This window comes from Phyllobates terribilis, unplaced genomic scaffold (assembly GCF_046119375.1).
Source record: "Phyllobates terribilis strain yellow unplaced genomic scaffold, ASM4611937v1 Scaffold_11__3_contigs__length_659146591, whole genome shotgun sequence".
NCBI classification, from domain to species: domain Eukaryota; kingdom Metazoa; phylum Chordata; class Amphibia; order Anura; family Dendrobatidae; genus Phyllobates; species Phyllobates terribilis.
The window spans coordinates 163,211,634-163,235,774 of NW_027362771.1; the positions used below are offsets into that span (position 1 = coordinate 163,211,634).

The window sequence follows — 24,141 nt, forward strand, 5'->3', positions numbered from 1 at the left end:
TATGGATTAATGATGTAATAAAATTTATACATTTTTTATGCCGTAAAAACTCTAAAAACTCTCTCTCTCTCTCTCATTTAATATGTGTATTATGAGTCGGCATCTTTTGGCGCCTGTGGGAAGCAATTCCTCCCACATACGCCAATATAACATTAGAAGGGTTGTATTGTTAGATGCCCACATTACATGTAGGATGTCTGGTTTAAACATGACAATATGGGAAGCACGGCACTCCTTTTGGTAAGTGCACGGATAGGGTCCCAATCCAGAATAGAATGCAAAAGGAATCCGGCACTATTTTTTATGATGCGATTTATTGTATTCAGTGCATAAATGGTCCATTAAAAAGATGACAATTCAATCCCATTGACCTTCATCAGACATACACAAAGAGCATCTTCAATCCGGTTATTTTAAAGCAGCACAACTCCCCCATCGATTCACATCACAAGTACCCCTGGCTGCATCCTCATATTGGTTGAGTCTTAGAAACGCACTATGATTTTGCTTTAAAGTAACCGGATTGAGTATGCTCTTTGTGTATGTCTGATGAAGGTCAATGGGACCGAAACATCATTTTTTTTCATGCATGATATATCCATTGAATACAATAAATCATATCATAAAAACAGTGCCGGATTCCTTTTGTATTATATTCTGGTTTAAACATGAGATTTAGAATGTGGTGAAATATATATAGGGATTTCCTGGTCTCGTTATGATGACCAATTCATAGGAGATCAGATTGGTGGGGGTTCAACACCTGGTACCTCTACAATTATCTGTTATCTGCTTCGGTAGCAATTGACTGAACAGCACAGCGCTGTTCTCTGTGTAGTTGCCACTGCCAGGAACTGCAGCTTTGCTCATAGTGAGGAGAATAGGAGCTGAGCTGCAGTTCTTGGTAGCAGATGCTACAAAATTGTTCAGCCAAATGCTACCGGAGCTGATAACAGCTGATCGTGGGAGTTCTGGTCGTCAGACCCCACCGATCTGATATTCATGACTTATCTTATGGATAGGTCATCAATATCATAAGGCCAAAAAACCCTTTGTCAGCACTGTTGACTATATACATTTAGCCACTGACCAGTGTCACCCTACCCCCACTCCACGCTCTGATATTGATGACCTACCCTGAAGATAGGTAATATTGTAAAACACCTTTAAAGCATGTATATCTTTACATATGAATTTATAGTTTGACAATATCCCCCTTTGTTAAAAACCATTTTACTTACTTAATTTCAGAATAAATTTTGATGGGATAGCTACATAATGCAACTACTTAGCAATTCCCCTGAATGAACTTAATGCAGGCCCTGATGAAGTAGTAACAAGGACTAGTTATATGGCTTGAGCAGTGCGTAGAATGATTTTGGCTTCCTGAAAATGTGGATTATGGTAATTTCATATACAGTGGTCTTCAATTTATGGGTCTCCGGCCAAAGCTATAAGTCCTGACATACCATGCAAGCTGTAGACTATTGGCACTTGTAGTTTCACAAGATCTTCCAAGTCACAAAGCCTCATGACATGACATGTATGGGCACACACTGTAAGCTCACCAATAAGTGGGTGCAAGGAAAGCCAATTTCCATACAGGAAGGATAGAACAATGATTAACTGCAATCGACTAAATAAGTAAACTATCCAATCTCCATCTATAGAGCAAACCTGGCAGGTGTCATCAAGATTGTCAGTAATGTAAAAGTGAGTTTATACTATTTGATCACTGGCGTTAAACGACCACTGATCAGTACATATTTGCCTGTTGTTGGTTGTTTATAGCCTGTTTAGATACACCGCTAATATGCGCACAGAACCATCAGTAACATAGGCCAAGTCATAAGGAGCATGTGATTTATTGTTTGTCAAATTTATAAAAGATTGAAAACTTTTGTAATTCATATGGTTACTGTCTTCCTTCTTTTGCGCAATTTCTTATTTTTAATATACATACTGATCAAAGCTTTTCCGTGGCTTGCTGTATTAAAGGAGGATTCCCATCTCCAAGATCCTATCCCAATATGTAGTAGGTGTAATAATAATAATATTAACTGATCCCTCCAATTAGATTTGTAGTATAGTTTTTATGATTCCCTATGTTTCTTTCCTCATGTGCAAGCATTGCAGGACCTTAGGTATCCGTGGTTACGACCACTAGCAACTAGCTAACTTACTGTCACTGTATCAGTGGTCGTAGCCATGGATACCTAAGGTCCTGCAATTCCTGCACATGAGGAAAGAGACATAGCTAATCAGGAGAACTATACCATATTTCTAATTGTAGGTATTTGCTAATATTATTATTATTACCCCTTTAAGTTTAAAGTGCATCAGAAGATGAAAACAAGCCAATATGATACACATAAGGAATAGTAAATGAATCTTTGTTGCTCATAAAATGTAACGGGGCTGGGAACCTCTACTCTGTTCTAATTATAGTGGATATAAAAAGTCTACATACCCGTTAAAATTACAGGTTTTTGTCATGTAAAAAATTCATACCAAGAAGGATAATTTCAGGATGGAGGAGGGCGGTCGCATGGTGGAGCCCATGGACCACTGTTTTCAACCCTTTACTGTCTCGTCCTCAGGCCGTACTAGAACAAACAATTATAAGAAGGTGTTCACACTTATGCAGCTTCTGTATTTTAGTTTAGTTATTTTTATTTCCCCCATGTTTCAGTCTGTTTCTCAATGAATTTGTACAGAATATAGGTGAAATTAGGATTGAAAAAAGTACTGAAATGATTCTTCTTGGTATAATTTTTTTTACATGACAAAAATTGGGCTTTTTAACAGGGGTGTGTAGAATTTTTGCATTCAAGAGAATGCCAAGAGTGTGCAAAGCAGTCATCAAAGCAAAAGGTGGTTACTTTGAAGAACCTAGAATATAAGACATATTTTCAGTTGTTTCACACTTTTTTGTTAAGTATATAATTCCACATGTGTTAATTCATAGTTTTGATGCCTTCAGTGTGAATGTACAATTTTAATAGTCATGAAAATACAGAAAAATCTTTAAATGAGAGGGTGTGTCCAAACTTTTGGTCTGTACTGTATGTAATTGGGAGGCATCACTACACAATGCGCATTGGGTGGGCCCAGGAGCTTTAAGGTGCACTCCTGTGGTTAGAGGAATAGAAAATCTTGCTATAGAAAACCTCACGTGTTTACTTTTAACCTCCTTACAAAGCCTGAAAATTCAGGTCTATCTGCACACCCTTTTCAAACTCACTTACTTGTCTGCTTGCAGTGTTCCTTAACTAAGTAGTGTATCAAGGAGGGTACGTGGCAATGCCACTAATTTATTAATTAGTGTAAAAATTTCTTTAGTGATCACAGTGTTCTAATGGGTAGCTTCCAGGCTGAACATAAATTTCTGCAGTGACTGTATGTGAATGCATATTGACAAATCCTGATAGTGTGCAGCAGGGTCGGACTGGCCCACCGGGGGGCCGGATGATTCTCCGGTGGGCCCAGGCACTGACATCTGATGGCACAGTGATCATACGTCACACGTGCCAGCGATGCGTACTGACCGCTCTTCCCGGTTGTCTAAGTGGGAAGAGAGGTGACATAACACTGTATTCAGTGTTATCAATGATGCGCGCTGTGCTCTCCCAGGTTACTCTGGAAGGAGCCGCCAGCAGGACGTCATTACTCCTCACAGCTCCTTACACAACCCGGCGGGAGAGCACAGTGCGCATCACTGAACACTGAGGACACGCTCCCTTGTTGCAGAATGCTAGTTGTAAGTAACAGACTGTTGATGCACCCTGATAGCTTCTTATGTCACCGCCTTGAACAAGCAGAGAGCGGTGCAGCTCTTGATAAAGCTAACATTGATTGGCCGCAGCGCAGCTAATCAGCGCTAGCTTTGTGTGTGTCCTTCCTCCCCAGCTGTACAGCACAGCCTGTGATTCACACAGTGCCCGCTCCCCTCCCCCACAGTGTCAGCAGCAGAGGGAGATCCACGACTCCCTGATACAGCTGCAGTGATTAAAGGAGGCCCCCTGCCAGCTTAATAGTAAGTGAAATAGAGGGCCTTTAGTCAGGGGTGATAGAGGGGGAAGGGGCTAAGTTACTTAGGGATGAATGAGGGCCCTATTCCCTCATCCCTCTTATCACCCCTGACTGCATCCTCTCCCTGCATCACCCCTAACTGCACCCCCTCACCCTATATCACCACTGACTGATTCCCATCCCATTACATCACCCCTGACAGCACCCTCTTCCCCCATATCACCCCTGACTGAGCCCCCTCCCTGCATCACCCCTAACTGCACCCCATCACCCTATATCAACCCTGACTGATCCCCATCCCCTTACATCACCCCTGACAGCAACCTCTTCTGCGCCATATCACCCCTGACTGCGGCCCCTCTCCCTCTATCACCCCTGACTGTGCCCCCCCTTTCCCTGTATCACCCCTGACAGATCCCCCTCTCCCTGTATCACCTCTCACTGCGCCCCCTCTCCCTGTATCACCTCTCACTGCACCCCCTCTCCCTGTATCACCTATCACCGAACCCCCTCTCCCTGTGTCACGTCTCACAGAGCCCCCTCTCCCTTTATCACCCCTGACTGAGCCCCCCTCTCCCGGTATCACTCCTGACTGAGCCCCCTCTCCCAGTATCACCCCTGACTGAGCCCCCTCTCCCTGTATCACCCCTGACTGAGCTCCCTCTCCTTGTATCACCCCTGACTGAGCCTGCTCTCCCTGTATCACCCCCAACTGAGCCCCCTCTTCCTGTATCACCCCCCCCGACTGAGCCTCTTCTCCCTGTCTCACCTCTCACTGAGCCCTCTCTGCCTGTATCACCCCCCACTGAGCCCCCTCTCCCTGTACCACCCCTGACAGAGCCCCCTCTCCCTCTATCACCCCTGACTGAGCCCCCTCTCCCTGTATCACCTCTCACTGAGCCTCCTCTCCCTTTATCACCCCTGACTGAGCCCGCTCTCCCTGTATTACCCCTGACTGAGCCCCTCTCACTGTATTACCCCCCGACTGAGCCCCCTCTCCCTGTATCACCCCTGACTGAGCCCCCTCTCACTCTGTCACCCCTGACTGAGCCCCCTCTCCCTCTGTCACCCCCGACTGAGTCCCCTCTCCCTTTGTCATCACTGACTGAGTCCCCTCTCCCTGTGTCACCCCTGACTGAGCCTCCTCTCCCTTTATCACCCCTGACTGAGCCCCCTCTCCCTCTGTCACCCCTGACTGAGCCCCCTCTCCCTGTATCATCTCTCACTGAGCCCTCTCTGCCTGTATCACCCCTGACTGAGCCCCCTCTCCCTGTACCACCCCATGACAGAGCCCCCTCTCCCTCTGTCACCCCTGACTGAGCCCCCTCTCCCTGTATCACCTCTCACTGAGCCTCCTCTCCCTTTATCACCCCTGACTGAGCCCGCTCTCCCTGTATTACCCACCTGACTGAGCCCCCTCTTCCTGTATCACCCCTGACTGAGCCCCCTCTCCCTCTGTAACCCCTGACTGAGTCCCCTCTCCCTCTGTCACCCCTGACTGAGTCCCCTCTCCCTCTGTCACCCCTGACTGAGCCCCCTCTCCCTGTGTCACCCCTGACTGAGCCCTCTCTCCCTATGTCACCCCTGACTGAGCCCCCCCTCCCTCTGTCACCACTGACTGAGCCCCCTCTCCCTCTGTCAACCCTGACTGAGCCCCCTCTCCATGTATCACTACTGACTGAGCCCCCTCTCCGTGTATCACCCCTCACTGAGCCCCCTCTCCCTGTATCACCCCTGACTGCACCCCCTCTCCCTGTATCACCCCTCAGTGAGCCCCCTCTCCTTGTATCACCCATTACTGAGCCCCCTCTCCCTCTATCACCCTTGTCTGATTAAAAGTTTTTTTTGTCCACACTACTAACAAAATGAGGCCCTTCATAAAAAGTTATGGCCTTAAATGTGGCAGAGAGATTTCCGTAAAAAGTGTATGGGTGATGTGAAAGAAAGCTCTTTCAATATTACTCCAGTGTCATACATCAGTGATTTAGGGGCCCCACCACTATTAGAAGGTACATTCACAATGTATTTGCTGCTTAATTTCTACAATGGAAATCCCACAGCAAATTAACAGCGGTAATATCCACACAGATATTGTGCAGATATTGACATGTTTGCTACTGATGCACCTTTTCCACTGACTTGATCCACAATTGGTGCTTTTGTATTTATTTCTATGTAGCTACACAGTGGGCCTCAAGAATGATTTTCTCTGGTGGGCACAATGTACTCCAGGTATGCACCCTGTCAGGATTCCCCTCTTTTACCAGCTTGAGCGGTCGTCACGTGACTGCAATTATGCAATTTATACAGTTGTGGTCAAGTGCCAGCTAGCTTTTCATCCTCTTCTCTCAGTAGCATATTGAGAAAAGCAGGCAAAATTGTCCGCCGGCATGTGTCCAGAACTATGAAAATCACACTGCACACTGTCAGGATTCGGAAATCAGCATTCACATTCAATGACTGCAACAATTTACAGTATGTTCAGGTCGAAAAACCCTTTTAAGCATTAGCAGAATTAGTTATATGAGAAAGCATGCAAACTTTTCTGGCTAGCCAATAAAAGTATCGTGCCAATACTTCTTTAGTTTTTTTTTATCATCACAAAGTATGAGTTAACAAGTTTCTGTTGACACAAACATCATGGTTTCCACGTATAATGGAGCCATGACTGCTACCAACTGTGGTTTGGTGCATCAGTCCTAGGCCCCCTCCTCTTCTCTTTGTATACTGCCCCTATTGGACAAACCATCAGCAGATTTGGTTTCCAGTATCATCTCTATGCTGATGACACCCAACAATACACCTCTTCACCTGACATCACCCCCACTCTAGTACAAAATACCAGTGATTGTCTCTCCGCTGTCTCTAACATCATGTCCTCCCTCTATCTGAAACTGAATCTCTCCAAAACTGAACTCCTTATTTTTCCTCCCTCTACTAACCTACCTATACCTGACTTTTCAATTTCCTTGAGTGGCGCCACCATAACTCCCAAGCAGCAAGCTCGCTGTCTTGGAGTCATATTTGACACACCACTTTCCTTTATTCCCCATATTCAATCACTCACTCACTCATGTCATCTGCACCTTAAAAACATCTCCAGAATCCGACCTTTTCTCACCTTTGATACTGCAAAAACTCTTGCTGTCACTCTCATTCACTCTCGTCTGGACTACTGCAACTCTCTTCTAATCGGTCTCCCTCTAAACAAACTCTCTCCTCTCCAATCCATTCTGAATGCAGCAGCCAGGGTCGTATTTCTATCAGGCCGCTTCACCAATGCCTCTACCCTGTGCCAGTCATTGCACTTGTTACCCATTCACCACAGAATACAATACAAACTCATATCTCTCACCCATAAAGCTCTCCATCTCCAAGACTTCTCTCGTGCCGCGCCAGTTTTCTGGAATGCACCGCCTCAAACGATCCCACTGATATCTAGCCCCCATGTCTTCAAACGTGCTTTAAAAAACACATCTGTTTAGACAAGCCTATCACCTCAACTCACCAACCTAACTCTCCTCTGTTCCCTCCTAAATGTTATTCTTAATCTGCTCCTGCCTATTCATCTGTCTCCACATCCTCCATGCACCAAATACCACACGGTAACTGCACTTAGACAGATACTTACTGATGACCATGTTCTACCTATTGTGTCCCCCCATTTCCATGTAGATTGTAAGCTTGCGAGCAGGGTCCTCACTCCTCATGTAACTGTTGAAATGTGATACATTGTATTGTTTATATTGTCTGTTTATGTCCCTACTTAATTGTAAAGTGCTGCGGAATATGTTGGCGCTATATAAATAAAAATGATTATTATTATTATTTTATATGCTTGCTTATAAAGCACCACCATATTCCACAGCATTTTGAAGGCCTCTCTGTCCTCATTGGGGCTCACAATTTAAACTCCCTCTCAGTATGCCTTTCAGAGGAAACGGGAGTACCCGGAGGAAAACCACACAAACACAGGGAGAATATACAAAGTTCTTGCAGATGTTGTCCTTGGTGGAATTTGACCTCAGGACCCCAGCGCTGCAAAGCTACAGTGCTAACCACTGAGCCACCATGTGTTACGATCATGACCTTGTTTATATGGAACAAGCTGGGTTCCTTAGTAGTAGAGAATGGAATATCAATGCTTTAGCTTTCTGTAATGTTTAAGAAAAGTGTGTTCTTCCTTATTGGCATCAGTTTGGAAAAGACTCTTTCCTATTTCAATGTGACAATGCTCCTGTCATAAGAAAGTGTTTTTTGAGTTTGGCATGGAAGACCCTTACTGATCTCAACCCTGCCAAACACTATTGGATTGAACTGGAAGGAATGCTGATGACATTATTTGCTTTTATTTTCCTTTTGTGTCTGAAAGGATATAAATCTACACATCACTTTCTCCAAATGTAAATTTATGGTTGCGGAGAGGGGGTAGCATCTGTGTGGGCATGACTTTGGTTTGAGTTGTTGAACAAATGCAGTATGAGTTTGAGTATCATAGAAAAGTTGACAAAACGTTTTTACATGAAAAGATGACTTACATGACTCTTCTAGCTTTATTCAGCTTCATACTTTATTTCCATTTTCATATAATATATGTGACTAAGGCAGAGGCTTGCTTTGTAAAACTTCTTGGTATAGCCTTTTAAGAAGCACTTCTCCCATCAAACTTTTTATCCTCTTAATATATTGCAGTCATCATATTATATGGCACTGTGTGCTTACAATTGCTCATTTTGCCCTTCTACCTAGCTAATTCTTCTGTTTTCCAAAACATCACTTGATTAATAACTGACTAGCTGAATCCTTCTAAGCTCTATGTAGAAACAGGGGGTCAATTTTCCCTATATGAGTCATGGCATGGGGGAGGAGGTAATAGCTGGGTCAGCAAATGAAGAGGGGAATGATAAATGCAGGGACAAGAGACTTCCTGTTTCTATATAAAGCAGAGACAAAGAGAATGATTAGCTGGGTAGAAGGGCAAAATGAGCAATTGTAAGTACACAGTGCTATATAATATGATGACTGCAATATAGTAAGGGGATAAAAGCTTTGATGGAAGTGCTTCTTTTATAGGGCACCATCCCGACACCATTAAGACAATGATTATGATTGTAAAGTAGCCATAGGGCTCATGTACACAGACTATTACGGCATATTGAAATAACTCATCTGCATAAGATTTACAGTATTTGTCTTGCTAAAAGGGGCATTACAGTCTGTCAAAATTGTCACCTACCCACTGAAGAGTCATAATTGATTGATCCATCTGGGTCCAACTGCTGGTGAGCCCATGGATCGTCCCTGGTTCTCTCCTGGCTACAAGACCATGGCCAGGATTGTTGAGTAGAGTGGCCATTCATGCATGGGCTATCTCTGGCAGGCCCATAGAGTTGAAAAGACCAGTAGCAGTTTTGTGCGACCAGCACTTCGATTTGTGGGACTCACATGATCTATTATCACTTATCCAGCGCAGGTGATCATTTTTTAAAACTGGAATCCCCCTTTAAAGTGAACATCCAATTTCAGCTTACAGCAGATTTGGCTGGAAAAGTGAAGTATATTCATTAATTTAAATGTTGACATTCAACAAATCATTAAATCTGTAATCAGATAATAATAAATAATAATAATCTTTATTTTTATATAGCGCCAACATATTCCACAGCGCTTTACATACATTATCATGCTGCCCAAACTGCAGAAACAGGAATCAGACAGTGGCTGAGTGATTACAGCCAGGTATGTTTCACTTTTTGAAAAAGAATATTTTGAAAAGCTTGTCCCTGCCCCATTCCAGTAGATTGACAGGTCTCTATGTGTGTACATAGGGAGACACCTGCCAGCCATGGCTAGTGGGGCAGGGAGAAGCTAGTTGGAGACTATGTGCCTCACGGCTTTTCAGAGTAAAGCATCCCTGACTGCATTCATGTAGCCAGTTTCTGATTCATGCTGCCCGTGGTTCAGACAGCATGAGTCTGATGACAGGTTCCCTTTAAATTAAAAAATAAAAACTGCAACTAACTGTACACTGAAGCACTGTCCATTCTCTGTTCCAGGCTGCGGTGACCCTCATGTGGCTGGGAGTTCTCCCTTTATTTGCACAAACGTTAGATTTTTCCTACCACAATTCTGGACAATTGGAAACTGTTTTAAAGAACTTCAACTCAAATTACCCGGCAATAACATATCTTCACAGTATTGGGAAGTCAGTGGAAGGTAAGATCCCTCTTTTCTGTCATTGTTTGGCTTGAGGAAATACAGTAAGTATAGATGCCCATACACCTTTAAAAGCTGTCAGACAAATGTTTGCTCGGAGAAAGACTGGAGAAATCACTACAAATTAATGATTCAAACTTGTCCATATTACGAAATTTGCCTACTCATAAAATTGTCTCATAAATACATCATTAACTGAGGCGTTAATTTCCCCATATGGGGAATCAGTTATTCGGTTTTTGCCATGTAATCTGATAGCCCCATAATATAGGAGCAGAGACCCGGATTACAGTGTTGTGTCACTTACTAGGCTGTGTTTTGCAGGAGATTATCGTAACTGGACAATTGGCCTTGTGCATCATACTCTAACCATGTCCCCAGCACTGATTAGCTGATCTCAATCACTATACAGTGTGCTCAGAAAGATGCTAATCAGTTATGTGCATCAGATAAAACTGTGATTCTATCATAACGGCTGCACACAGTAAACTAAGTCATGCATCGCTGGAATCAGGGTCGCTGTACCCTCCTCATACTGCTGTCAGATTACATAGCAAATCCTGCTGACAGATTCCTTTTAACCCCTTCCTTTTTCAGCTAGCAAGCTATTGACAAATGGCTTCAATAAGGCGGGTGTGAGTTTCTGATCTTTTACTGCATAAATATAAGTGGGACTGGACTTCTGCTGCACCCAGCTGTCTTTTGGGCAGAGCCTAGTCTGACCTGATCTGAAAGAGGGAAATAGCGGCTAACCTGGGACATGTATAGAATTGCTTTCTGTACACACTGCTATAAACACTTAAATCACATATAAGATCTCAATGAATGAAATATTCAAGTTGAAAATCTTTATTGATATAAATTGTGTAATTGGTTGAAAGTCGCTGAGATTCAGCTTTTATTGCCAGGGCAAGTTCTGTCTGACCATTTATTTATCCCACTTGTTGGATTAGATTAGAGTCACACTGTCTTACTGTTAATGACTTTGTGGTGTTTGCCCAACTGTCGGACCAAAAATAAGCAATCAATTTACCCTACATTTTTAATTACTACTATTGCAATTTTCATGACAAAAACACATAGAGGTCGCCTCTGAGCTGTGCACATGTTGGTTGTAGCATAGCATGCTGCCCTTATATGCTGTCAGCGCTCTATGCTTTATCTAAGGCCACGGCCCCACTATCAGTATTTGGTCAGTATTCGGTCAGTATTTTTTCTCAGGAGTAGGAGCCAAAACCAGGTGAGGAACAATCAGTGAAAAGGTATAATAGAAACAAGTCACCAATTCTGCATTTATCACCCACTCCTGGTTTTGGCTCCCACTCCTGAGAAAAAATACTGACCAAATACTGACCGAATACTCATAGTGGGGCCATGGCCTAATTCATGGTATCTCAAAGTACCCCCTTGTGATGTCGATATTCCCTTATTTTAAAGCAGCATGTTGTAATGTATATTAGATGCCCAAAATTAATTGTTGTCAAAATCCCTCATGATCTATGACTTGGTCAATACGAGTCAGAGTTATACAGGTGTGCTCCACCAAATAGGGTTAAGAAAGGAAAGATGTATAACAACAAAATATAACTGTAAGGCTAAGTGCCCACGATGCAGAAATGCTGCTGATTTTTTCTGCATCTCCCTGGCAGGAAAAACGCATGCGGATTTTACATGCGTTTTTCCTGACAGGTAGAAGCGTTTGTCAAGCGTTTTTGCATGCATTTCTGCATGCGGGTTGTCAAGCGCTTTTCCACGTGATTTTAGCATCACTTGGAAAAGTGTTTTTTTTAAGTTAATAGTTAAAAAAATAATAAAAATGGTAAAAAATTAAAAAAAAACATTATACTCCCCTTCTGATGGCCCGCGGTCTTCTCTCCGGTACGTCTGGTCTCTTGTACGGCTCGCAGTGGTGTAAAAGGACCTTCCATGACGTCGTTTAGTCATGTGACAGGTCACGCGACCGCGGACGTCAGTGGTCGCGTGACCTGTCACATGACTGAACGACGTCATGGAAGGTCCTTTTACACCATCGCGAGCTGTCGGGGAGCCAGGACGCACCGGACAGGAGACTGGGGGCCATCAGAAGGTGAGTATAACGTAGATTTTTTTTTTTTAATTCTATTTCTTAACAGGTACTTTAGTACCCGGGTCTGGATGAGAGTCTCCTCTTCTCCATACCCGGGTACCATCCGCACATTGAATCACTTAATATCCACATGTGCACATGTAGTCATGCGGATATTAAGCGATTCAACGCAAGTCAATGGCGGCAATTACGCCGCGTGTCCGCAAAAATAATGGACATGCTGCGTATTTTTCCGCAATGATAATCCACAGCGGAAATTTCCGCAGCATGTGCACAGCACATGCGGATTATCATTGGGGACCATGAGGCACGTATAACCAAGCATTTTTTAAGCTTTTTCAATGTGTAAATTCCGCAGCAAAAACGCTTGAAAAACACATAGTGGGCACGCAGCCTTATTGTTATTCAATAAAAATAATGCCACAGTGCAAAAATTGATTCATTAAAATGTCTGACTTAAAGGGGTGGTTCAAAATACAAATTAATTTTCATCCTAAATCCCGATCTATATGATGTCATAATCGAATCTATTTTCTAACATATGTAATTAAAAATGGCATATCCTCCCCTAACTACACAATCCAACTGATTTTCTTTTTTTTACAACTTCATTTTTGCTGACGCTTCATTTGAGAATTCCTACATGCTCAAACAAAGCGTTATCAGGGGACAGAGGCTGTGATCACTTCCAGGGACTTAACGATCGTGGTTGCAGAGCTCGAGACGGGTTCCGTGCAGGTAGGTGGCCCGCCGACGCCAGCGCAAACTTCAGCTGGATGTACGTCCTCGGACTCACATACAGCTGAATTGTATTGCCGCATAGGGAACCCGCCGGGTCCTTGCACTACAATACACACTGCTGGCTAATCAGAAGCCAGCAGCTGACGTTGGTGTGCACGTGACTAGGGGGGAAATGGCAGTGACATCATGCACTCCCGTCACCTGCATGCTGAAGTCAGCTGCCGGCTTCAGAAGAGGACCACCACAATGCGGGAAGAGCGGTGGGAAGGTGAGTATAATATTTTTTTTTTCTAAGCATTGAAGAACAGCAGCAGAATGGGGGACATGTGCCAGGATGTCCACACAAATTGCTATAGGCAAATAAAGATCCCTTATTAAAGTCCTTAAATAAAAAGTAACTCTTAATTCTTATATGTAAACAATGGAAAAGAACCACACTCTTTAAAAACACATAGTACTAGAAAGTGAAAATTATTCAGTGAATGAATCCTAGTTTCGTATATATAAAATGCTTGTGCTTTTACTTGTTGGCAGTTTCTTTAGCAAATGCAGCTTCAATATAAATGCAGAAAATCGAATGCATTCCTGAATAATCAGTTCATTTATTCAATACTGCGAACTATCTGACAACTATTACCACTTTATATTGTCTTGCTTGATACAACCACACTACAGTTATATGAAAAAGTTTGGGCACCCCTATTAATCTTAAGCTTAATGTTTTATAAAAATTGGTGTTTTTGCAACAGCTATTTCAGTTTGATATATGTAATAACTGTTGGACACAGTAATGTTTCTGCCTTGAAATGAGGTTTATTGTACTAACAGAAAATGTGCAATCTGCATTCAAACAAAATTTGACAGGTGCATAAGTATGGGCACCTCACCAGAAAAGTGACATTAATATTTAGTAGATCCTCCTTTTGCAAAAATAACAGCCTCTAGTCGCTTCCTGTAGCTTTTAATGAGTTCCTGGATCCTGGATGAAGGTATTTTTGACCATTCCTCTTTACAAAACAATTCCAGTTCAGTTAAGTTTGATGGTCGCCGATCATGGACAGCCCTCTTCAAATGATCCCACAGATGTTCAATGATATTCAGGTCTGGGGACTGGGATGGCCATTCCAGAACATTGTAATTGTTCCTCTGCATGAATGCCTGAGTAGATTTGGAGCGGTATTTTGGATCATTGTCTTGCTGAAAGATCCATCCCCTGCGTAACTTCAACTTTGTCACTGATTCGTGAACATTATTGTCAAGAATCTGCTGATACTGAGTGGAATCCATGCGTCTCTCAACTTTAACAAGATTCCCGGTGCCGGCATTGGCCACACAGCCCCAAAGCATGATGGAACCTCCACCAAATTTTACTGTGGGTAGCAAGTGTTTTTCTTGGAATGCTGTGTTTTTTTGCCGCCATGCATAACGCCTTTTTGTATGACCAAACAACTCAATCTTGGTTTCATCAGTCCACAGGACCTTCTTCCAAAAAGAAATTGGCTTCTCCAAATGTGCTTTTGCATACCTCAGCCGACTCTGTTTGTGGCGTGCTTGCAGAAACGGCTTCTTTTGCATCACTCTCCCATACAGCTTCTCCTTGTGCAAAGTGCGTTGTATAGTTGACCGATGCACAGTGACACCATCTGCAGCAAGTTGATGCTGCAGCTCTCTGGAGGTGGTCTGAGGATTGTCCTTGACTGATCTCACCATTCTTCTTCTCTGCCTTTCTGATGTTTTTCTTGGCCTGCCACTTCTGGCCTTAACAAGAACTGTCCCTGTGTTCTTCCATTTCCTTACTATGTTCCTCACAGTGGAAACTGACAGGTTAAATCTCTGAGACAGCTTTTTGTATCCTTCCCCTGAACAGCTATGTTGAATAATCTTTGTTTTCAGATCATTTGACAGTTGTTTTGAGGAGCCCATGATGCCACTCTTCAGAGGAGATTCAAACAGGAGAACAACTTGCAAGTGGCCACTTTAAGTAGCTTTTCTCATGATTGTATACACCTGGCTATGAAGTTCAAAGCTCAATGAGGTTACAAAACCAAAAAAGTGCTTTAGTAAGTCAGTAAAAAGTAGGTAGGAGTATTTAAAACAAGAAAATGATAAGGGTGCCCATACTTATGCACCTGTCAAATTTTGTTTGAATGCAGATTGCACATTTTCTGTTAGTACAATAAACCTCATTTCAAGGCAGAAACATTACTGTGTCCAACAGTTATTACATATATCAAACTGAAATAGCTGTTGCAAAAACACCAATTTTTATAAAACATTAACCTTAAGATTAATAGGGGTGCCCAAACTTTTTCATATAACTGTATGTATATTTTATTTACTTGATGGTAATTTAATCAAGCGTGCAGTCTCACTTTAAGGAAAATCTTAGTCGCTAGTATATCAGCACACATCAGTAATAGTCTCAATTCCTGGCTAACTACCAGCTTACTGAGTATCTAATAAATCAATTTGCTAGATATTATCTCTCTATTTTTAAAGTACTAATACATTCAGATGAGCCCTGCCTCTCTATTCATTTACTGTCTCTTTAAGACCCACTGTAAAAGCTATCTGTCTTTTCAATCCACTGTACACACTGCTTAGTACATGCTATTTAAAATTTAGCAGCCATTAGCCTCCCCAACATGTTTCACCATGCGGCGTCATCAGGGGAATGAGGCTATAATATTATTAAGAGACAGTAAATGACAATTCAAGATGTAATTAAAAAATGGCAGTTAACAGTAAAGGTCAAGATAAGGTCTGGAAGACCAAGCTAAATTTGAGTGACAGCTGCTCTTAGGATTGCTAGACAGGCAAATCAGAGCCCCCAACTGACTGCAAAAGACCTTCAGAAAGATGTAGCAGACTCTGGATTTGTGGTACATTGTTCTTCTGTTCAGAGACACCTGCACAAATATGGCCTTCATGGAAGAGTCATCAGAAGAAAACCTCTCCCTCGTCCTCACCATAAAATTCAGCGTCAGAAGTATGCAAAAGAACATCTAAACAAGCCTGATGTATTTTGGAAACAAGTCCTATGGACCAATGAGGTTAAAATAGAACTCTTTGGCCACAATGATCAAAGGTATATGTGGAGAAAAAAAGGGCACAGAATTTCAGGAAAAGAACATCTCCCCAATCATTAAGCATGGGGGTGGATCAATCATGCTTTAGGGTTGGGGAACATTTGACAGGTAGAAGGAAGAATGGATTCAATGAAATTTCAACTAATTCTTGATGCAAACATAGCATCATCTAAAAAAAAGCTGAAGTTGAAAAGAGGATGGCTTCTACAAATGGATAATGATCCTAAACACATGTCAAAATCCACAATAGACTACCTCAAAAGGCGCAAGCTGACAGATTTACAATGGCCCTCACAGTACCCTAAACAAACATCATTTAAAATCTGTGGCTAGACCTCAAAATAGCAGTGCATGGAAGACAACCCAGGAATCTCACAGAACTGGAAGAATTTTCCAAAAGGAAGAATGGATGAAAATCCCTCAAATAAGAATTAAAAGACCCATGTCTGACTACAAAAAGCATTTACAAGCTGTGATACCTTCAAAAGGGAGTGCTACTAGATACTAACCATGCAGGGTGCCTAAACTTTTGCATCTGCCCATTTTCCTTCTTGCAATTTTTAAAATGTAAAAGATGAAAATATATATATATATTTTTTGCCTAAAATACAAAGGAAATGTGTCATCTTTAACGTTAGCCCTTTTAGAGATCATTTCATCTACAACTTGCTTAACTGTTCACAATAACAGTAATTTTGACCAGGGATGCCCAAACTTTTACATGCCACTGTATGTCCTTATAGGATTTAGAATGTTATAAGGGACCATAAATCTGACCAACATGCGAGGTCAGCGGGGCCCAGGTCTAAATTTTATATCAGGGCCCATCGGACTCTAGTTTTGCCACTGGTTACTGCTAGTGATGAGCGAGTATGTTCGGTTAACCCATTCGGCGAGTATGCTCGGGCAAGTACCGAGTATCTTCAGCGTACTCGGTAATATGTTTGAATCACTCCCTTGTGCATGATTTGCGACTGTTTGACAGCTTTAATGTGACTCGCCCCCTGGGCCGTGGGGCACTCGGAACCGGGCAATGGGGAGACGATGGGGGTAGTAGTGGCAACCCGGTCCCGTGGCTCAGGGTGGTCAGACCAGTGGTAGTCCTTTATAAGTTTTAAGTAATGTCCGACTACGCCACCCGTGGATTGCGGCTATTATGAACCGCCGCTGCAAGGCAGACCGCTGGGGCTGATGGTGTATGCAGCTGAGGTAGTGTAACTCCCCATGGGAAGAGTGCAGCCCCTGGGCAGTGTAGTGGATGGTGGGAGTGATGGTGCAGGGAGTCCCAGTACCGTTAGTGCTGGCGAAGCAAAAAGCACAAAGACAACGTGTTGCAGTCCAGGGTCTTTTACTCACAGTTCGTATATTCCCAGTCACTTCTGTCAGCAATGACCGCCCGAGCCGTGCTGCATCCACCAGGTGAGGGGCTCGGTCAACCCCCAGGCAGTTCAGGAATATGGCACAGGACCCCCTTCCATCCTTTCTCTGGCCTGCCCCACCAGTGACCAACTTTTGTCCAGCTACCGCGGATCTGCGTGGGTAAACGTGGGCCCCGTTCCCTGCTGTCCTATATGGTGCCTTCCTAGCAGGTTTGGTGAGGTGTCGCACCAATAAATGATCACGACCTCCGGTCTTTGGCTGAGGGTAGTTTCTCCTCCACCAACTTGGGGTCCGGTACCCTTAATCTGCCTGACCCTTCACCCGGTATTCTCATGGGCTCTTAGGGTCCCTTCTGCCTTCTTGTTTCTGAGCCCTTCTACACTTTGGGTACTTCTCTTTTCTTTGCTGTTCCTTTCTGTTCCTGTTCCTTTCTCCTCTCTGGCTCCGGCCTTCACCCTAGGCCTGCCTCGTGAAGCTGGGCCCAGGCTGAGCCACAGCTCCCTGTCAGCCCTCTCTGGCTGAACTCCTTCTCTCACTCCTCCTGACTGAACTTCTCCCAGAACTAAGATGGTGCCCACCTTATATACCTTCCCCTAGTGTGTGAGCTCAGGTGACCAGCAACCAATGAGCTCCTATCTGTGCTCAGAAACCCAACCCCTATCTGCTCCTACATCACTGGGTATTCCTCCCGCCTCCCCACTCCAGCCAGGGACATGGTCTGTCGTGCCTGCATTTCTGTCTAATGGGAGCACCGTTGAACTGTCCCTCGGAAATGGGGTGAGTGTGCTGTATGCAGCTAACTGAGCCCTGGTCCACATTCCATCCTTACCTGGGAGTGGAATATCACACCTCTGGCAGAGGTGCAATACCCCTGTAGCGGCCGAACCCTCGGGGCGCTACAAATGCATGTGAGGAATACTTGTTTCTAAAGAATTCTTCACATGTATTAAAGCTGTCAAACAGGGTTAACTGAACATACTCGCTCATCACTAGTTACTGCTACAGCCTAAGCCCCTCCCTGACACGAAGCATCATCAGTGACCTCTGTTTCAGGGGCTGGGCTAGTACCTGCGCGATGTCCACTGTGTGATGTGCACAATGATACTGCGCTCTCTTGCTGGATCAGATCAGTAATAATGAGCTGGCAACAGATCACACTGTCAGTGTGCGTTGTAAGATGAATACCCAGTTTGCAGAGCCCAGAGCGCCTTCCCTGCAAGTAACGTCACCTCTCTAGTTCACTTTATGTAATTTATTAAACTGATCTCCCTGTAGACTTGTGCTCAACTAATAAGGGCACAGTCATCTTATCATAAAAATCACAAGGGTTTCATGGAAGTAAGGGATAACACAATATGTAAGCATTGGGATTAGGAGAAAGGTGAGGCAGCTATTATAATTATTGTCTTACCAGTACAGCCTAAGATTGGTTCTTATATTTCACTGCACAACGTGTTCTCTGATGTTCATGCTGCAATAGTGCCAGCTGGATTAAACTTCAAGACCGCAGAGCCTGTGTGCATAGTGATTGGGGAATTCCCTGCTCTGTTGTATAGTATACAGTCCAGCAGACGGGGTGTGTGCAGTGTAGGGGAGCCGTGACACTTTACACCTACACTGTTATTTATGTGAAAGCGCTCTGACATTTGAATAAGGGCAAGAGAGCTGCACATACATTGACTCTCGTTTGGTATGCCATAGGCCTCCTTAACACGTCTGTATACACATACAGTACAGACCAAAAGTTTGGAAACACCTTCTCATTTAAAGATTTTTCTGTATTTTCATGACTTTGAAAATTGTACATTCACACTGAAGGCGTCAAAACTATGAATTAACACACGTGGAATTATATACTTAACAAAAAAGTGTGAAACAACTGAAAATATGTCATATTCTAGGTTCTTCAAAGTAGCCACCTTTTGCTTTGATGACTGCTTTTCACACTCTTGGCATTCTGTTGATGAGCTTCAAGAGGTAGTCACCCGAAATGGTTTTCACTTCACAGGTGTGCCATGTCAGGTTTAATAAGTGGGATTTCTTGCCTTATAAATGGGGTTGGGACCATCAGTTGTGTTGTGCAGAAGTCAGGTGGATACACAGCTGATAGTCCTACTGAATAGACTGTTAGAATTTGTATTATGGCAAGAAAAAAGCAGCTAAGTAAAGAAAAACGAGTGCCCATCATTACTTTAAGAAATGAAGGTCAGTCAGTCTGAAAAATTGGGCAAACTTTGAATGTGTCCCCAAGTGCAGTTGCAAAAACCATCAAGCGCTACAAAGAAACTGGCTCACATGAGGACCGCCCCAGGAAAGGAAGACCAAGAGTCACCTCTGCTTCTGAGGATAAGTTTATCCGAGTCACCAGCCTCAGAAATCGCAGGTTAACAGCAGCTCAGATTAGAGACCAGGTCAATGCCACACAGAGTTCTAGCAGCAGACACATCTCTACAACAACTGTTAAGAGGAGACTTTGTGCAGCAGGCCTTCATGGTAAAATAGCTGCTAGGAAACCACTGCTAAGGACAGACAACAAGCAGAAGAGACTTGTTTGGGCTAAAGAACACAATGAATGGACATTAGACCAGTGGAAATCTGTGCTTTGGTCTGATGAGTCCAAATTTGAGATCTTTGGTTCCAACCACTGTGTCTTTGTGCGACGCAGAAAAGATGAACTGATGGACTCTACATGCCTGGTTCCCACCGTGAAGCATGGAGGAGGAGGTGTGATGGTGTGGGGGTGCTTTGCTGGTGACACTGTTGGGGATTTATTCAAAATTGAAGGCATACTGAACCAGCATGGCTACCACAGCATCTTGCAGCGGCATGCTATTCCATCCGGTTTGCATTTAGTTGGACCATCATTTATTTTTCAACAGGACAATGACCCCAAACACACCTCCAGGCTGTGTAAGGGCTATTTGACCAAGAAGGAGAGTGATGGGGTGCTACGCCAGATGACCTGGCCTCCACAGTCACCAGACCTGAACCCAATCGAGATGGTTTGGGGTGAGCTGGACCGCAGAGTGAAGGCAAAAGGGCCAACAAGTGCTAAGCATCTCTGGGAACTCCTTCAAGATTGTTGGAAGACCATTTCCGGTGACTACCTCTTGAAGCTCATCAAGAGAATGCCAAGAGTGTGCAAAGCAGTCATCAAAGCAAAAGGTGGCTACTTTGAAGAACCTAGAATATAAGACATATTTTCAGTTGTTTCACACTTTTTTGTTAAGTATATAATTCCGCATGTGTTAATTCATAGTTTTGATGCCTTTAGTGTGAATGTCCAATTTTCAAAGTCATGAAAATACAGAAAAATCTTTAAATGAGAAGGTGTGTCCAAACTTTTGGTCTGTACTGTACGTGAAAAAAACGGTACCAATGTCATCCGTGTGTCCGTTTTTATCATCAGTGTGACATCCATGTGTCCGGTTTTACCATCAGTGTGTCATGCGTGTGTCCGTTTTTACCATCAGCGTGTTATCCATGTCTCCATTTTTACCATCAGTGTTTTTCCGGTATGGTTAAGTAAAGAAATACCGCATTGTTCGGACTATAAGATGCACCGGACCATAAGACGCACCTAGGTTTTAGAGGAGGAAAATAGAAAAAAAAATTTAAGTTAAAGATGTGGTCATGATGCACTGTTAAGGGGGAGAGGGTCTGCTGCTGATACTGTTATAGGGGTAACTTCAAATATGTTAATATCCCCCATCCTGGTATATATGCCCCCCTTCCTATTATACATGGGCCCCATCCCCATCCTGGTATGCATGGCACCCCTCATCCCCATCCTGGTATGCATGGCACCCCTCATCCCTATCCTGGTATGCATAGCACCTCAATTCCCATCCTGGTATGCATGGCACCCCTCATCCCCATCCTGGTATGTATGGCACCCCTCCATCCTGGTATGCATGGCACCCCTGATCCTCATCCTGGTATGCATGGTACCCCTCATCCCCATCCTGGTATGCATGGCACCCCTCATCCCCATGCTGTTGTATGTATGGCACCCCTCCATCCTGGTATGCATGGCACCCTTGATCCCCATCCTGGTATGCATGGCACCCCTGATCTCCATCCTGATATGCAAAGCACCCCTCATCCTGATATGCATGTCACTCCTCATCCTGGTATGCATGGCACCCCTCATCCTGGTATGCATGGCGCCCCTCCAACCGGGTATGCATGGCACCCCTCCATCCTGATATGCATGGCACCCCTGATCTCCATCCTGGTATGCAAGGCACCCCTCACCCTGGTATGCATGGAACTCCTCATCCTTATCCTGGTATGCAAGGTCTTCCTCATCCTTATCCTGGTATGCATGGCACCCCTCATCCCTATCCTGGTATGCAAGGCACCCCTCATCCCTCTTCCTGGTATGTATGGCACCCACCATCAACCCTATCCTGGTATGCATGGCACCCCTCATCCCTATCCTGGTATCCAAGGCCTCCCTCATCCTTATCCTGGTATGCATGGCACCCTTCATCCCTATCCTGGTATGCAAGGCTCCCCTCTTCCTGGTATGCATGCCCCCCCCCTCATCCCTCTTCCTGGTATGCATGGCACCCCTCATCCCTCTTCCTGGTATGCAAGGCTCCCCTCATCCCTCTTCCTGGTATGCAAGGCACCCCTCATCCCTCTTCCTTGTATGCATGGCACCCACCATCATCCCTTTCCTGGTATGCATGGCCCCCCTAGATCCCTATCCTGGTATGCAAGGCCTCCCTCATCCTTATCCTGGTATGCATGGCACCCCACATCCCTATCCTGGTATCCAAGGCCTCCCTCATCCTTATCCTGGTATGCATGGCACCCCTCATCCCTATCCTGGTATGCATGGCCCCCCTCATCCCTCTTCCTGGTATGCATGGCACCCCTCATCCCTCTTCCTGGTATGCAAGGCACCCCTCATCCCTATCCTGGTATGCAAGGCCTCCCTTATCCTTATCCTGGTATGCATGGCACCCCTCATCCCTATCCTGGTATCCAAGGCACCCTTCTTCCTGGTATGCATGACACCCCTCATCCCTCTTCCTGGTATGCATGACACCTCTCATCCCTCTTCCTGGTATGCATGGCACCCCTCATCCCTATCCTGGTATGCATGGCACCCCTCATCCTGTTATGCATATCCCCCCTCATCCTGGTATGCATGGCCCCCCTCATCCTGGTATGCATGGTACCCCTAATCCCCATCACGCTGCACACAAAAAAATAAACACTTCTACTCACCTTTCTTCCCTCTGCTCCAGCGCTGCATCCTGCTCTGTGGCAGCAATGATATCACCATGTGAGCCTCACATGGCACTACTGCCATTCGCCCTCAAAGGTGAGATGAGCTGCTGGAATAGTCACTGCTCCCGACACCAGCACTGTGTGACTTCATTCTACTTAATAGCCGGCACACAGTGTAGCTGCAGCGTGGCTCCTGCTGCGTCTGGGCGATCGTGTATGCCCGCTATTAAAGAGCATAAATATTCACCCCTCTTCACTCCCATGGGCGTGGAGAGGAGTGATTATTCATGCTCTTTAATAGTGGGCACACGCAATCGCCCGGCCACAGCAGGAGCCACGCTGCAGCTACACTGCGCGATATTAAGGAGAATGAATATTCAGTGCTCCCCACACCCATGGGTGTGGGGAGCACTGAATATTCATTTTCTTTAGAAGTGGGCAAAGTGTATGCTGCAACAGGCAGCTCTTGCCTCCTGTGCCCTGCTCCTCCGCCACTGCCGCTCCCCCACCAGCCACAGTGTATATATATATATGCCCCCCTCACCCATCCGATCAGCGCTCCCCGCAATGTCATCGCGAGGCCCAGATCGTTGCCATGACAACCCGAGGTAGTCATGATGACATCCGGGTTACCCAGCTATCGAAAGCCTGTTAGACCATACTCAAAGCATGGTCCAACAGGCTTCTGTCAGTGCAGCACTGACAGGTATAAAGCATTGCATTGCTGGTGCATTGCAATGCATTATACCAGCAATCACAGTGAAAAAAGTTAGAGGGATTAATTAAAAAAGGAAAAAAAAATAATAATACAAATAAATCACAAAATAATAACAATAAATATATATATTATACACATAAATTTGTATTTTTATGGCAAAAAAAAGTACACATATTTGGTATTGCCACGTCCAGAACGATCCAACCTATAAAATTATCACACTAGTTAACCCCTTCAGTAAACATCATTAAAAAAAAACGAGGCAAAAGATTATGCTTTTTCATTAAATCAATGAACAAAAAGTGGAATAAAACAAGTGGAATAAAACGCAATCAAAAAGATGAATGTAAATAAAAATTGCATCACTGAAAAAGGCATCTTGTCCCGCAAAAAACAAGCCGCCATACAGCTCAAATAGTGGAAAAGTAAAAAAAGCTATAGCTCTCAGAATAAATCGTTGCAAAAATAATTATTTTTTTTATAAAAGAGGTTTTATTGTGTAAAAGCCGCAAAACATGAAAAACTTATATAAATGTGGTATCTCTGTAATCATACTGACCCGAAGAATAAACCTGCCTTATAAATTTTACCACATGTGGAGCATCATAAAAAAAAATAAACAATTCCTGAGTTGC

General features: G+C 44.1%; 1 protein-coding gene across 2 annotated transcripts in view; it reads left to right on the top strand.

Annotated features, from left to right (window-relative positions):
- CPM (carboxypeptidase M) overlaps positions 1 to 24,141 on the top strand; it is a 176,299-nt gene that overhangs the window by 78,933 nt on the left and 73,225 nt on the right. For both annotated transcript variants that reach the window (XM_073651763.1, XM_073651762.1), the window contains exon 2: positions 10,089 to 10,248. In XM_073651763.1, coding sequence (XP_073507864.1) covers positions 10,089 to 10,248 — 160 coding nt within the window. The remainder of the gene's footprint in view (positions 1 to 10,088; positions 10,249 to 24,141) is intronic.